General features: G+C 39.5%; 1 protein-coding gene across 2 annotated transcripts in view; it reads left to right on the top strand.

Annotated features, from left to right (window-relative positions):
* Positions 1 to 16,788, top strand: part of LOC128686538 (trafficking protein particle complex subunit 13-like) — a 77,596-nt gene that overhangs the window by 11,968 nt on the left and 48,840 nt on the right. For both annotated transcript variants that reach the window (XR_011391893.1, XM_070084234.1), the window contains exons 2-6: positions 7,165 to 7,452; positions 8,761 to 8,929; positions 9,291 to 9,375; positions 12,637 to 12,770; positions 14,461 to 14,578. Coding sequence is in view for 1 of the 2 variants with exons in the window: in XM_070084234.1 (XP_069940335.1) it covers positions 7,413 to 7,452; positions 8,761 to 8,929; positions 9,291 to 9,375; positions 12,637 to 12,770; positions 14,461 to 14,578 (546 nt within the window). In the remaining variant the exon portion in view is untranslated. The remainder of the gene's footprint in view (positions 1 to 7,164; positions 7,453 to 8,760; positions 8,930 to 9,290; positions 9,376 to 12,636; positions 12,771 to 14,460; positions 14,579 to 16,788) is intronic.

The raw sequence follows: 16,788 nt of genomic DNA, 5'->3' as shown, positions 1-16,788 counted from the left end.
AGAGGACACATTCTGGCCACATTTTTCTCCAAGAAGAGTTCAAAGTCCTGGAAGTCACTCCCTGCCAAGCCTTACCTATAAGACTTATGCAGTTGTAGATATTAAAGTGATTTCTCCAGAACTTTTTTAGGGTCAATTCAGTGTACGAGGTCACTTCAAAGCACCTTTGAAACACTGCTTTTGTGTAGAGTTTTTTGAAGTTAGAAATGACCTGCTGGTCCATGGGCTGGATGAGAGGAGTGGTGTTAGGAGGCAAGAACTTCATTATAAAACTGAAATCCCTAGACAATTGATCTACCAAGTTTGGAGGATGAGCAGGAGCATTGTCCATTACCAGGAGGCACTTGAGTGGCAATTTATTTTCCTGGAGGTATTTTTTCACACTCAGCCAAACACTTCATGGACCCAGTCAATGAAAATTTGCCTTGTGACCCATGCCTTATTGTTAGCCCTCCACATCACACACAATCTACTCTTGACGACATTGTTTTTCTTGAACATACTGGGATTTTCAGTGATACAACAGTAAAGGCTTCACTTTGAAATCCCCACTAGCATTAGCACAGTGCAAAAGAGTTAGCTTATCATTCATAGGCTTGTGTCCTGGCAGTGCCTTTTCCTCTTGCATGATGTAGGTCCTCTTCGGCATTTTCTTCCAAAAGAGGCCTGTTTCGTCACAAATGAACACTTGTTGGGGTTGGAATTCTTCAGTCTCTACTTGCCCCTTGAATTCCTGCACAATTTTTTCAGCCGCATGTTTGTCTGAACTTGCAGCCTCACCATGCCTTACAACACTGTGAATGCCACTGTGCTTCTTAACTCTTTCAGGGTTTCGGCCGTACTTATCTAATTCTTTTGCTGTCCTGGGCTCAGATGTCCCTACTTCAACACCTTCGTCTGTCCTCACTTCTTCGTGTTCTCCCTTACAAACCTCAGTATCGACAAGACCTCGTACGACACCTCCTCCCAATCATCCCTCTACTTCTCAGAGGTCCAACAAATCTCCTTTAACCCCTCCTTCCCTTCATCCACCTCCACATTTTACCTTCCCAGTCTCTGTACCTAGGTCTTCCCCTTTCACTGGCTCCATTACAAGTGTGGAGGTTCATCCTCCTCCTCGTACTGAGCCTTCCTCCCCTGTCCCCTCCCAAGTTTCTTCCTCTTCTGCCACCTCCCAGGTTTCTGCCTCTTCTGTCCCCTCCCACACTTCTCCAGTTCCCTCCACCCTTTCACCTCCCCCTACTTTGGCACAGTTCATTACAGCTCCGATCTTTACTCAAACTCCTCCTTCCATCTCCAATATTGTCTCCCATACGGCGTCTCTGAACTCCGAAACGCTTGAAACCATCTCTGAATATATTGCAGAGACCAAACCATCAATGGACACTGATCCACCCTCTGTTCCTTCTCTTTCTTCTTCTCCATTTGCGCAACTCCTTTCTTCACAACGCACTGTTCTTTCGCTACTTGAACGTTTTCCTTTGCCACCGCATGTGGACTTTTCTAACCCTTCTAGTCCGTAGGTACCCTTACCTGCGAATTTCAGGTATCTTTATCGTTGCCAATCATGGCCTATTTACAGTGGAATATTCGCGGCCTCGGGTAATCGGGGTGAGCTTCAGATGTTGCTCTCCCAGTTTTCCCCTGTTGGTGTTTGCTTACAGAAACCAAAATTGCACTCTGCCGTTATCTATCCCATCTCAGGCTATAATTTATTGTATTCTTCAGATCCTTTTCCTGATGGGACCTATAATGAAAGTGCCCTTCTTCTACGCACTAATATTCCGTACCATCAGCTATTTGTTCGTACTTCGCTGCATTACACAGCAGCGAAGTACTTTGTATCTCTCTCCTCCTCGGGCATTATCTATCCCGGATATTGCCTTTCTTGTTTCGTCATTACCGCCACCACTTCTGTTACTTGGCGGTTTTAATGCCCATCATTTCCTCTGGGGGGGGGGGTCTCACTGTGATTCCCGTGGCATTCAGTTAGAGGCTTTTCTTGTTACCCACCCCCTCCATGTTTTAAATACAGGTACTCGCACTCATTTTGATCCTCGGACTCATACTCTCTCTTGCATCGATCTCTGTCTGCTATTCCTCTGCCGCATTAGACTTCACCTGGTCTGTTCTCCCGGATTTACATGACAGCGATCATTTCCTAATCATTCTTACTTCCCCTTCATATTCACCACCTCTTCGTAACCCACGCTGGCAGTTTGATCAGGCAAATTGGAACCTTTACTCACAACTAACTGTTTTTAGCGAGGTTCCTTCTTTGTCCTCCATTGATGAGCTTTTACACCTCTTCTCGTCCTCCGTTTTAACCGCAGCTTCTTATTCTATACCCCAAACTTCGGGCAGGCATTCTCAGAAATGCGTGCCTTGGTGGTCTCCTGCTTGTGCTCATGCAGTACGTTTGAAACGCGCTGCGTGGGGAAGGTACCTGTACAATAGAACCATGGAGAGACTTCTTGATTTTAAGCAGAAGCGTGCGATCACTCGCTGTGTCATCCGTGATGCTAAATGCACTTGCTGGCGAAATTGTCTCCACCATCACCTCTGCTTCCTCTTTGAGTGCAGTCTGGAAAAAAAGTACGAAAACTGAGTGGTAAATATTCTCCTGACCCAGCTCCTGTTCTGCGGGTTGCCGGTGTTGATATAGCAAACCCACTAAATGCTGCCAATGAAATTGGAAGTCATCTGGTCTATTTCTCAGGGGCTCCATCTATGCCCCTCGTTTCTTTCCTCAAAATCTGCCAGAGAGTTAGCACCCTTGGACTTTTCTTCTCTCAGAGAAGAACAGTATAATGTGCCTTTTACACTTCAGGAACTGGAGGCAACACACTCAGCTTGCCGATCATTGGCAGCTGGGCCCGACGACATTCATATTTGTATGCTACAACATTTACATCAGTCAGCCCTTGCAGTCCTATTATGCCTTTTCAATCTTATTTGGTCACAAGGAGTTCTTCCACAGCTGTGGAAATTGCCATTGTTCTCCCTTTCCGCAAACCGGGTACTATGGGACATGAAGCCTCCTACTATCATCCCATTGCTCTTACCAGTGCAGTTTGCAAAGTGATGGAACGCCTGGTAAATAGATGTTTAGTGTGGTATTTAGAGATGCACAACAGTCTCTCCACTCGTCAATATGGCTTTCGTAAGGGCCGTTCTACCATAGACCCCTTACTACGCTTGGATACGTATGTTCGTAATGCCTTTGCGAATAACCACTCAGTTATTGCCATATTTTTTGACCTTGAGAAGGCATATGACACAACTTGGAGGTATAATATTTTGGCCCAAGGCCACTCCTTAGGCCTTCGAGGCAATCTACCATCCTTCCTTAAGAACTTTTTAGCTGACGGACATTTCCGTGTTCGGGTTAATGATGTGCTCTCCCTGGACTTTATCCAAGCTGAAGGTGTCCCCCAGGGATGTGTTCTGAGCACAACACTTTTTCTCCTTGCTATAAATGATTTGGCCTCTAGTCTTCCATCCAATATTTGGTCATCACTCTGTGCTGATGACTTCGCTATTGCCTGTGCAGGTGCTGACTGTCACTTCATTACAGTTTCTCTCCAGCATGCGGTCGACCGTGTTTCCAATTGGCCCACCACACATGGGTTTAAATTTTCCAGTACCAAAACTCACCAAATTACTTTCACTAGCCGCTCTGTCATCTCCGATCATCCTTTATACCTCTACGGCACCCGTATCCCTGAACGTGATAGTCAGGTTTCTAGGCCTCCTCTTTGACTGTAGGTTATCCTGGAAACCTCATATTACCTCTCTGAAGACAACTTGTCACAGCCGGCTGAACCTTCTTAAAACCCTTGCTCATCTTTCATGGGGAGCTGATCGTTGAACTCTCCTTCGCCTACATTCCACCCTCATTTTATCGAAACTTGACTATGGTGACCAAATCTATTCAGCTGCCTCTCCTGCTACTCTATCTAGCCTCAACCCTATTCATTACCAAGGATTATATTTATGCCTTGGTGCTTTTCGCTCTTCCCCTGTTGAGAGCCTCTATGCAGAAGCGAACGTTCCATCCTTATCCGATCACCGTGATGCCCATTGCCTTCGCTACTATGTACGCTCTCATGATCCCCGCAGTCCTTCCATTTATAGAATGGTCACCGATATTAGTAGACATTCTTTATTTGTTCACCGCCCCTGTTTACTCCGTCCCTTCTCTCTTCGCCTACATTCGCTCTTGTCTTCTCTTCAGTTTTCACCTTTCTATGTTCATGTAGCATCTCACTTTTCCCTAAACCCCATGGGAAGTTCCAGCTGTTCGAGTCTGTTCTTTCTCACTCTCTTGTTCGAAAGCCCAACTGTCTACGGTAGCTTCCCTCTCTCTTTTTCTTGACCACTTCCACACTCATTCTCATGCCATTGCAGTGTACACAGATGGCTCGAAGTCTTCTGATGGCATAGGATTCGCAGCAGTGTTTCTGGACAGCGTCGTAAGAGGGCATTTACTATCTTCGGCTAGTATCTTTACTGCTGAATTGTATGCCATTCTTGCAGCACTTATCCATATTGCATCTATGCCTGTGTCATCATTTGTGGTTGTCTCAGACTCCCTTAGTGCTTTACAGGCTATACAGAAATTTGATACACCTCACCCCTTAGTCCTCCGTATCCAACTTTGGCTACGCCGCATCTCTCCCAAGCATAAAGATATTGTTTTTTGTTGGGTCCCTGGTCATGTTGACATACAGGGCAATGAACAGGCAGACACTGCTGTGCGGTCAGCAGTATATGACCTACCAGTTTCATATAGAGGTGTTCCATTTACGGACTATTTTACTGCAATAGCTACCCACCTTCACACCCATTGGCAACAATGTTGGTCTACTCTACTCGGTAACAAATTTCAATCTATTAAACCACATTCTGTTAGACTGCCCACTTTATCAACGAGCACACAGAATTTACCTCCAACGTCGTCTTCGCTCCGCTGCTCTCTCTTTGCCTTCCCTTCTCGCTGATGGACCCACCTTTCATCCGGACTCTCTCATTGACTTTTTGACAACAACTGACTTACTTCACAAACTCTGATGATACCTTCAGCCCTTTCTACCTCGATCTCTTGCTACCCTCTACCCTGCACTATCCCCTGCCCCGCTGTTTTCTGTAACCTACTGATCGCCCCTCCCCCCCTCTGCCGCCCAATACCCTCACTTCCTTTCCTACCCTGCAGCGCTGTATAGCCCTTGTGGCTTAGCACTTCTTTTTTATTATAATAATAATTCGGCCGTACTAGTATAGCTTACGCACCAGGGTTTTTGATGTACTAGAACTTCTAAAATTCTAGCGCCCTCAAATCTAGTGAGAGAAAGCTGGTAGGCCTACATATGAAAGAATGGGTCTATGTGGTCAGTGTGCACACTATAAAAAAAATCCTGCAGCACACAGTGCGTAATGAGGAAAAAAAAATTGACCATATTTTTTATTAAAACAGCGACTTTGCACTGTATTTTCGTATGGTATTTATTGTTGTATTCTAGTTTTCCTGGTCTCGTTTTATAGAATGGAAGACATATTACAGAAATTGAGATGATTTTGACTGGTTTTACAATGAAAAGTACGTTGAAATTGAGCTCAAAGTAGCAGAAATGTTCGATTTTTACCAAAGTTCAAAAGTAAACAAATCATGCTAAGCATCCAATACACGTCAACTGGTGAGTCTAATATTCTTTCACAAGTGTGCCGATATTATTTATACCATTTCTACACTAATGCAGTGGTCTGCATAACAGTAAATCTTCTATTTTGTGTGAGAATAAAAATTCAAAGTGGAAAGCAAAAGAATGTAAGAGGGGCATGGGGACGTGACTAATGAACAGAAGAAATGTTATTTTAGTGCCAGGAATGTCTTTCTTGTTTATTCTGGACCCTATTTGGAAATTGGCATCTTTTGAAATTTGTGTGAAATTAGCAAAATTGCTAAATTCTGACCACTGTATTGGATAGTTAAAATCGGTAAATGGGTGGTTTCTTGTACTCATTCGATAGAAAAAGTGGAGTTCTAGCGAAATAGTTATGATTTTCGTCGACTAATACACTGGAATTGGCCAAAAATAGGGCTTAAAGTGGGCAAAATCGCCGATGCGTAAACATCATCAGGACCGCTAACCTCGTGAGAGCATAATTCTGTAAGTTTTCCATCAAATTTCATACTTTTGGTGTCATTATGATCAGGAAAAGATTCTCTATATTTTCATAAGATTTTTTTTTTTTTTTTTTTTTTTTTTTTTTTTTTTTTTTTTTTTTTTTTTTTTTTTTTTTTTTTTTTTTTTTTTTTTTTTTTTTTTTTTTTTTTTTTTTTTTTATAGAAAATTTGGCGACCCTGAGAACAAATCTCGGAGAGGGCCTGTCGACCCTGAAAGGGTTAAAAATATACCAGAAATGTTATAAATGGTGCAAAGATGATATTAAAACAATATCAAAGATGGTTGACACAAACCCACTACCATTATAGTGTGCTCCTCACTTTGTGACGAATTCGTTTACTGATGTAGTCTTAGGAATGGAACTCTGTCATTAAGTGAGGAGAGGCTGTAATAACTTTGTGTTTATTCATGTTTTTCTTGCTGTTAAGTCTTTCTAATTAAATCTAATGATCCTATTAAGGCTCTAAATTTAGTTGGGATTTAATAGGAACAAGAAATGCATATACACAGTTATTATTGTAGTTACTTGTAGATAATACATCCATCTTTATCTTCAGTAAAATAGTTTTTGATGTTCGATGTCACCCCAGTGGTCATATAGTGACCTCTAAACTAGGTCATCAAGGCCTACAGAAATAAAACTTGTATCACTGGAATCCTTGTTCTCTGCTGATTACAAATATGTAATTGTGAATAAGTATTCCAAGTACATATATATGTGTGAATAAGTATATGATGATTATTTCTTAATCTACGATGTTCCATTTTTTCGGTGTCCTCAAAATGACGCAAGTCAAAATGACCCAGCTAAGTCTTACAGACATAAGTTCAGAGCCTAGGATAACCTTGAATACCAAATGTTTATATACATATTTTTTTTTTTTTTTTGGCATAGCTGCAGACTTGGCAACACCTCTAAACTTGGACAAGTGAAGCCAAGAGGGGAACTAAAAAGTTTTTTTTTTTTTTTTTACAGGATTGCTCGAGTGTATTGGTATCATTGTCTGAGGACATAAGAACGTAAGAAAGAAGGAACACTGCAGCAGGCCTACTGGCCCATGCAAGGCTTACGATTCAGAAAACAGATCATATTGGTGTCAAGGGGCAGAGAAGTGGGGATTTGTGTTTGAATTCCCCCCACAAAAGGAAGAGAGGACAGACCTATTAGTTTCCATATAGTACATACATAGTACCTACATTGTGCATCTTGTGGAAGAGTCAAAAATGGATAGCAAGGACAAAGACCATATTCTTAGTCTGAAAGGTATGGTTTTTTCTTAATTATTGGAGTTACAGACTGGTATTGTGTGTAATGTGTTAGTTATGTATGAATGTATGTATATATTTTTTGTGCTATAAAGTGGCCATTGCTATTACCTACCATTAGTCATTTTTGTAACCAAGAGACTATTAGTATTACAACACTTTAGAAAATACAGTATATTTCATTCAGAGCAGCTGTCAGTTAAATACAGTAGTTATTTATGGACATTTTCATAAAGCTATACAAAAATTAAGGCAAATTTGGGTCTGAAATCATTATAACTACAGCTTGATTATATGGCAGCAAAATTTATTAAAAAACCATACATGTTTATGGTAACCACATCCTATTACTTATACATAAAAGGGAAAAGGGTGAGTGGTGCACTTAGGAGTCTGTGGAGACAAAGAACTTTGTCCTTGGAGGCAAAGAGAGGAATGTATGAGAGTATAGTTTTACCAATGCTCTTATATGGGTGTGAAGCATGGGTGATGAATGTTGCAGCGAGGAGAAGGCTGGAGGCAGTGGAGATGTCATGTCTGAGGGCAATGTGTGGTGTGAATATAATGCAGAGAAATCGTAGTTTGGAAGTTAGGAGGAGGTGCGGGATTACCAAAACTGTTGTCCAGAGGGCTGAGGAAGGGTTGTTGAGGTGGTTCGGACATGTAGAGAGAATGGAGTGAAACAGAATGACTTCAAGAGTGTATCAGTCTGTAGTGGAAGGAAGGCGGGGTAGGGGTCGGCCTAGGAAAGGTTGGAGGGAGAGGGTAAAGGAGGTTTTGTGTGCGAGGGGCTTGGACTTCTTGCAGGCATGCGTGAGCATGTTTGATAGGAGTGAATGGAGACAAATGGTTATTAATACTTGACGTGCTGTTGGAGTGTGAGCAAAGTAACATTTATGAAGGGGTTCAGGGAAACCGGCAGGCCGGACTTGAGTCCTGGAGATGGGAAGTACAGTGCCTGCACTCTGAAGGAGGGGTGTTAATGTTGCAGTTTAAAAACTGTAGTGTAAAGCATCCTTCTGGCAAGACAGTGATGGAGTGAATGATGGTGAAAGTTTTTCTTTTTTGGGCCACCCTGCCTTGGTGGGAATCGGCCAGTGTGATAATAAAAAAAAAATATTCTTTATATTTCATTATCTTTGTAAATGTGATGTAACTGCATATTTGAAGCCTAAATCATTGGGTTAAAAATTACAATTTCTATTCTAGTATTAATTATTATTTTTCATACCTATCCTAGCATGATGTTGATGTATAATGCAACAGTGAATCAGGTGCCTAGTTACATACTGACCCATTCCTACAGTTATGCGGCTGACCCGACCCTCTTTATTTACGGGCTTGGCAATTGGGAGTGATGCTCGGGATTTACCAGGTGATCATCTCAATGCAGATATTCGTGCTGATATAGCTATTCCTCAGGGGCTTCCAAACACTGGGGTAGGGCACATGCTTCTACTGCCTCAAAGCTTTGGGTAAGTCACGCTTGTAAAAGAGGTGTATTTTGTAAGCCAAGATAACTCTGAATAGTCCATGTGGATTTATCACTTTTTGTGATTATTATTATTATTATTATTATTATTATTATTATTATTATTATTATTATTATTATTATTATTGTTATTATTATTATTATTATTATTATTATTATTATTATTATTATTATTAAACTATGATGTTTGGAATTTACACCACTGAATTGAATGTGAAAATTTATTCTTATTTGTATTGTAAAGTGGCCTAGTTGTTTATATCTGAAGTATTATGTTAGATGAATGCCTGTTCAATGTTTAACATTGTTAATAAATCATTAAAACTTTCTTGCTGATTTTTCAGGAACATATATTTGGGTGAGACATTTTCATGTTGTCTCTGTGTCCATAATGATGGAGATGATGCCATTCAAGAAGTTTCAATTAAGGTAGTAACTATTCTCTCTGTTTATAATAAAGTGACAGTGTATACAGGTGTCCCTCATTTTATGCTATAGATGCATTCCAAGCCATTGGTAGTTGTATTAAGCTCAATCAGGCCTTAAACATTTAATTCCACATTATATGAATCTTCAGTATACTTTGTAAACCATACTGATTGCATATGATGTATGTATATCACTTACTCAGAATTACAGAAAGAAATGGGAAGATGCCTAATTGAGACTTAACGTAGAGGGCATGGTGGAGCAAACCTCTGGCACTCTAGCATTCTACCCAGGATAAAGGACACTTACATTGGACAAGAAACTTGCCACTTTTGATATTTCATTGTATGAGTTCCAATGGAAAAGGCTATTGCCACCCTTTGTGTTAAGGTCTCAGACAACAGGGATGCCCTGTCCCACAAAGATTTTATTGATCTATGAACTACAACTGTTTCTCCTGTGGTAACCAACTCTACAAGCAGCAGATGGGTATGGTTGTGGGGTCCCCAGTCTGCACAGTCCTCACAAATCTGTACATGGAGTTCCTTGAGACAGGTTTTCTATTGGGTTTCATTCTAAGGATCCTAGGTAGCCTCAGTTTCCTGGTAGGTGAGTGCCTCAAAATCACTGAGGTTTTTCTCAGTTTATAGTTTCCTAATACAGTAAGTACCTTCCCTGCTTCCATGTTACTTAAGAGTGCTTCTAGGTTACTCAAGAAAGCAAATTACACCACTGTCATTACTGTCAAAGACATAACTAGATCTAAGAGGGTTAATGCCAACACCAAGGAATGTGCAGGTATCTACACACTCCCTTGTAGTAGGTGTAATAAAATATAAGAAAATGCCTTGAACTGACTCTCATATATACCACAAGCACTGTCAGTAAGAACCAAAAAAAAGTTTCTAGTTGGTGGAACAATTGGTTTACATTCTTCTCAGCACACACCACCCTACTGACCTAACAGTCAGGTTTGCACCTCATGCCTAGTCACCTGCTCTCCTGCCTATTTATACCAAGGTTTACCATGTACACTACTACTGTCTATAGACCTGAGTAAACTTGGTGTCCAAGTAATAGTAATGACACTTCTATAAGTAACAGATTTTTGCCCTTTTTTATTGACACAGCGGATTTTATCATATACTTCCAAAGTCTATTAAATCAAGGTCCATTAAATCAAGGGTTTAGTAAAGCTGTGATTGGCCAGAAATACATGTAGAAAATAAAATGTTGGAAACCTGTATATGAATGAATGGTTGGATGTGTGTAGGACCTACCTAGCATGAACCAGTGGGCCAGCTGCAGCAGAGGCAGCACCAGACACTTTTTACAGGGATGGGGGGGAGGGGCTAGGTAGACTTATTTTGAAAGTGTTATTATTCTTGCTCTTTTAATTGGGGGCTTTGGGGGTGCTTCGAATTCTTTTGGGCTGAAGCCCCCAAGCTTCCACCTTGGTGCCACCCGTGAACTACAGTGCTCCTCTATTCTCATATTCTTTTGTTCTCATGATTTTCACTTGATTATTAGTGGTAAAATACTGACAGTATGTAAAGTACATGAACACATGGAACTAATGAGACAATTGTTCACCAGGACTTTCTTTAAGTCAATACCCTCTGTATCTGATATTGATTGTTTTGACTTGAAAAAGCTTCTGGGGTGCAAAACATAATTATAATTAAATGTCTTTAGTTGCTCATGTGTCTGTTTGCCTAAAATTCTTTCACTTATTGGTACAGTAATAACAAGAGTTGTTCATCACATTTTTACAAAATAAGCTTGAATAAATGGTGCAGGTAGATACCATAGTAATATTTGAGTATTCTAAACAAGGGTAGCAACCCAGGACTGTGTGGTTTTGAAAATGTGATTCAGTGTTTGCCATTTTATATCCGTCTTACAAGTTGACACTTAGTTTTACAAACAAAAAACCTTGCTTCAAAATGTAACTTAGGATATATACCAGGATTTATGATAAGTAGATGTATTTTTCATAGGTAGTAGGTTGGTAAACAGCAGCCGCCCAGAGAGGTACTACCGTCCTGCCAAGTGAGTGTAAAACGAAAGCCTGTAATTATTTTATATGATGGTAGGAGTGCTGGTGTCCTTTTTGTCTCATAAACGTGCAAGATTTCAGGTACGTCTTGCTACTTCTACTTACACTTAGATCACACTACACATACATGTACAAGCATATATATACACACCCCTCTGGGTTTTCTTCTATTTTCTTTCTAGTTCTTGTTCATTTCCTCTTATCTCCATGGGGAAGTGGAACAGAATTGTTCCTCCGTAAGCCATGCGTGTTGTAAGAGGCGACTAAAATGCCAGGAGCAAGGGGCTAGTAACTCCTTCTCCTGTATAAATTACTAAATTTAAAAAGAGAAACTTTTGTTTTTCTTTTTGGGCCACCCTGCCTCGGTGGGATACGGCCAGTGCGTTGAAAGGAGAAGATGTATTTTTCTTGAGCTATTACTTTTTTTCTTATTGCAGATATACTTATAGTTGGGCTTGAAATTCAGGTGCATTAATGAAGTGGTTATTTCAGTTAGTAGAGAAATTAAGAATTAAATTTTATTCCACAGTATTGGTTTTCATATTGAGTGAACTACACAGTGATGATTTGGTTAATCTGTTAGTAACCTACTTTCAACAATATGAAAAAAGACTAATATATTCAGTCCATTAGAGACCCTCTTCAGGCTGTAAGCTTCATAGGTGCTGTATACCCCACACACACACACACTACAGCAAAAGTTACCTAAACCCATACTTCACAATAGGAATTTCTTTTATTGCTCCCACTTTTCAATTTGTATTAATATTGGTAGAATTACCTACAATATATTAAGTAAAAGGACACAAATGCAACTAATGTGACATTTTATTGTGGCAACGTTTTGCTCTCCAGGAGCTTTGTCAAGCTGTTACAAACAATACATGGACATGTGCCTTCTCAAATCCATCCATATACATATGTACATTTGCCCGTTCTATTTTTATGCTACCCAAGCCATAGCTTTTGTAACCTTTCTCATGTACCAACTGACTTTTCTATTACATGTATAACTACTACTACCTCTGCCTGTACTATATTTACCCTCTGTGTCCATGTATTGTTTGTAATGACTTGACAGTGCTCCTGTAGAGCAAAATGTTGCCACAATAAATTGTCACATTAGTTGCATTTGTGTCCTTTTAATTAACTTTTCAATTTGAATATGGAAAAGCTTAATTGCCTGATTATTTTTTTCACAGGCTGTCTTACAAATGAGCAACCAACGAGTGCCATTACTTGGTGAAGAAGACAGTGAGATGCTACAACTCTTAGAAGGAAATGGAACCATTAATGAGGTCATTCAGCATGAAGTTAAGGACATTGGCACTCACATGTTAGTTTCATTTTTTAATGAGCTTTCCTACTACTTTGAAAGTCATTTGCATATATCTTCTTTCTTTCTTTCAACACACCGGCCGTATCACACCGAGGCAGGGTGGCCCAAAAGAAAAAACCAAAGTTTCTCCTTTCAAATTTAGTAATATATACAGGAGAAGGGGTTACTAGCCCCTTGCTCCCGGCATTTTAGTCGCCTCTTACAACACGCATGGCTTACGGAGGAAGAATTCTGTTCCACTTCCCCATGGAGAATTTGCATATATGTAGTTGGTAAATTTTCACTTAAACTACATTATATAAGGTAGAACAAGTTTCCAGGAATGCCTGATATGCTTTGGTTATTCATTGGAAAGCTATGCTCAAGAAGTATTATTTTCATATTGATGATTCTCCAATATGGTCTTAGTTATTTTTATTTCATAGACTTTTATTTCATACTTTAATGAGCTTAGCAAATTTGGTAAAAAATGTGCCGAGTGGGTTTGAATCCTGGGCGGCAGCCCCTTACCTGTACCTCTAGACCACGAATGCACATAAACATTGAGATGAAGAATATTTATTTAATCCCTTGGTCATGATACACCCACAATTTACTGTCAAGATATCAACCTGTGTTGGCTGGGTCAGATGATGTACATATTTTCTTGCCTCGAAAGCTACACCCTTCGGCACTTATCTCATCAGCTCTGTATAACCCCGGTGGTTTAACACTTAGTTTTAATTTTTTTTTTTTTCGACAAGTCGGCCGTCTCCCACCGAGGCAGGGTGACCCAAAAAAGAAAGAAAATCCCCAAAAAGAAAATACTTTCATCATCATTCAACACTTTCACCACACTCACACATTATCACTGTTTTTGCAGAGGTGCTCAGAATACAACAGTTTAGAAGCATATACGCATAAAGATACACAACATATCCCTCCAAACTGCCAATATATAATAATAATAATAATAATAATAATTACCTTCTTACATCTCTTCTATTAGATATAGTTGAATGCAGGTTCTGACCTGTTATAGACCCACTGCTCTTGCCAGCTCTGTCTGCTTTTTTTTTTTTCTCTCTCAACAAACTGGCTGTATCATCCTAAAAAGAAAAACAAAAGTTTTTCTTTTTAAATTTAGTAATTATTTTGGAATGTATGGTTAATGAAAAACATGAGAAACAGCTTTAGAAGACTCTGAATTGTTTGTTCCCATATCAGTTTGGCTGTATGAAGAGCCATTCCTCCACAGATGCTCTGTCCTATCTTCATGCATACATTTTTAACACCTTAGCTGAACATCAAAAAGGTGGGACTTTTTTAACCTAGAGCAAGCATTTAATACTACATGGTGATATTATATCTTATCTCAAGCTCATTCTGTTGCCTGTGAGGCATACTATAATTTCTTCTAAAGGCCCTTTAAACAGAATCATGCAAATCATTTACTAGTTTGTCTATAATGCAAGTGAAGTAGTGACATGTTTTTGTTGGGGTTTCTGAATAATAATGCAATGTAATTATAACTTAAGAAAAACATCATTGAGAGAAAGGTGCCCCTGTCTTTGTCTCATAATACTGAAGTAGTACTTTCATATGGAGCTAGTCCAACATTTATAATATGAGGAGATGCTTGGCAATATATTGATAGCATGTTTAATATAGTAAAGTTAATTTTTTTTTAATTGTGAGTTTGTTTTAGCTTGGTCTGTGCTGTAAGTTATTTGTCGCCTTCTGGAGAGCGTCTTAACTTTCGCAAGTTCTTCAAGTTCCAGGTCATGAAACCTCTGGATGTGAAAACCAAGTTCTATAATGCAGAGGTAAGAAGTATCCATTCTGAAAACATATTAGTGTATTTTGTTCTATGTAATTAGGGAGTCATTATTATTTTCTTCTATTTGTCAATTGGTTTTTAAAGGCTAAAAAATTTGACATTTCTAAAGCCATAACACAAGTGACCAGTTTTGTACACATTTTCAAAATAATGCAACAGTTCAGGAATTGATTCTGTTACTTTTACTTCATTTGTTTTTAATTTTATGATTAAAAAATCTATAGTAGGATAACTTATGCTGAATGATTTAAAGAAATATTGGTTGCTATTAATTTAAGTGTTATAATTTCAATAAAAAAAACAAAAGCTTCTAACATTTTGTAGACCGTTTCATTATCAATACCTATATTTTATTTGTTTCTGCAAACATATCTGCATGCATTATTGTGAGAACATTTTTCCTGGTTTTGATTTGTGCTAGATTAATATTTCTGTAGTTTGTATTCATGAAAGAGTACTTAAACGTCTTGTTTACCTGGAGTTTATCTGGAGAGAGTTCCGGGGGTCAACGCCCCCGCGGCCCGGTCTGTGACCAGGCCTCCTTAGGTCAGTGTCCCAGGATGCGACCCACACCAGTCGACTAACACCCAGGTACCCATTTTACTGATGGGGAACATAGACAACAGGTGGAAAGAAACACGTCCAATGTTTCTACTCTGGCTGGGAATCGAACCCAGGCCCTCATCGTGTGAAGCGAGAGCGTTAACCACCAGGCCACCAGAGCCCCCCAGGCTGATATCAGGTGATATCAGGGGTGGGAGCAAGGGGTTCTTCTATATACTTCCTATTGGATCAGGGTCTCTGGAACATCAGACTCCATTCAAGCCCCAGCAGAGAATCATGCTCCTCCACCTTTACCTGATCCTGAAACTATATCACTTTGAAGAAGAGGGTCTGGGGATGTTGCAGTTTAGAGGGTCATGTGCCTTAGTGTTCACTAACTTTTTTTACTTAAGGATTTTATGTCTTCAGATGTTAATTCAGTATATTAATTTATTTACCCAGTTCAGTACTGTTTCAGTTTTCAGTATTTCTCCACAATAAGTACTTCACTACTATGAATTAATTACTCCAGTCTTGTTAATACTGTATTACCATAATCATAATTTCATTGAGTAATGGTGAACATACGTATTTCCTTCTTTGGGTCACACTGTCGGGGTAGAAAATGGTCATTGTGGTAGAAAGACTGTTCTGGGGATTTAAGTATAAGGGATAAGATAGTGAGGGCAGTAAAGAGGCTGGGTTTGTGATGTGAAGTGCAGATGAAGTGATCACAGGTCAAGGGTTACTTCAGGCAAGGGATGGTGAGGTGGTGGTTATTGAGGGATGTGCAGGGTGAGGGGTGCTGAGTTAGTTATAGGAATGGAAGGAAAAGGCATGGTGTGGACAAAATAGTATAGCCAATTAAAATGATGGATTGCAGCTAAAGTAATAAATAATAATAATAATAATACAGTATCTTCCATGGGGAAATGGAACAGAATTCTTCCTCCGTAAGCCATGCGTGTCGTAAGAGGTGACTAAAATGCCGGGAGCAAGGGGCTGGTAACCCCTTCTCCTGTATATATTACTAAATGTAAAAGGAGAAACTTTCGTTTTTCTTTTTGGGCCACCCTGCCTTGGTGGGATACGGCCGATGTGTTGAAAGAAAGGAAGATTCACAGTAATAGTAAACACTCCAGAATTTCTGTTTTCAGAAGGAAAATATAACACTGCTAATGCAAAAGGGCAAAGGATATCTCTTGCCACCAATACTCGAGATGTTTATGTCGGGTTTTCCTTATGTCCATCCATAACTGGCTACGTCATTTTCACAAACTTAAAGAATATTTTTCTTCTTTCATTATGCTAAATAAGTTTTTCCATTATATTAGAGACCACAGCCATCTAATGAACTGGCTTTCTTCCAAAAATGTTTATACCTCTTCGAATGTTCACAGATGGTCTCGCTGAATTAACTATTTAAAATCATCATTATCGTGAATCCTAGCCTTAGGATAACTTCTGTAGATGCTTGCTTGCAGTACATCATCATATGCTGTATGCTTCAAAAAAAGAAAAGTGTGACATGACTTGATTTCTGGCTTTTTTCTCTCTCCTTTCTCACTTGCATGTTGATAATGGGCATGCATAATGGTTTGTAGATTTTCTAAACTAATTATTTGTCTTAATACAAGGGACTTGTAGATAACA

The sequence above is a fragment of the Cherax quadricarinatus genome, chromosome 12, assembly GCF_038502225.1.
Source record: "Cherax quadricarinatus isolate ZL_2023a chromosome 12, ASM3850222v1, whole genome shotgun sequence".
NCBI classification, from domain to species: Eukaryota; Metazoa; Arthropoda; class Malacostraca; order Decapoda; family Parastacidae; genus Cherax; species Cherax quadricarinatus.
Note: the sequence above shows the minus strand (reverse complement) of the source record. Positions and strands in the feature narration are given on the sequence as shown.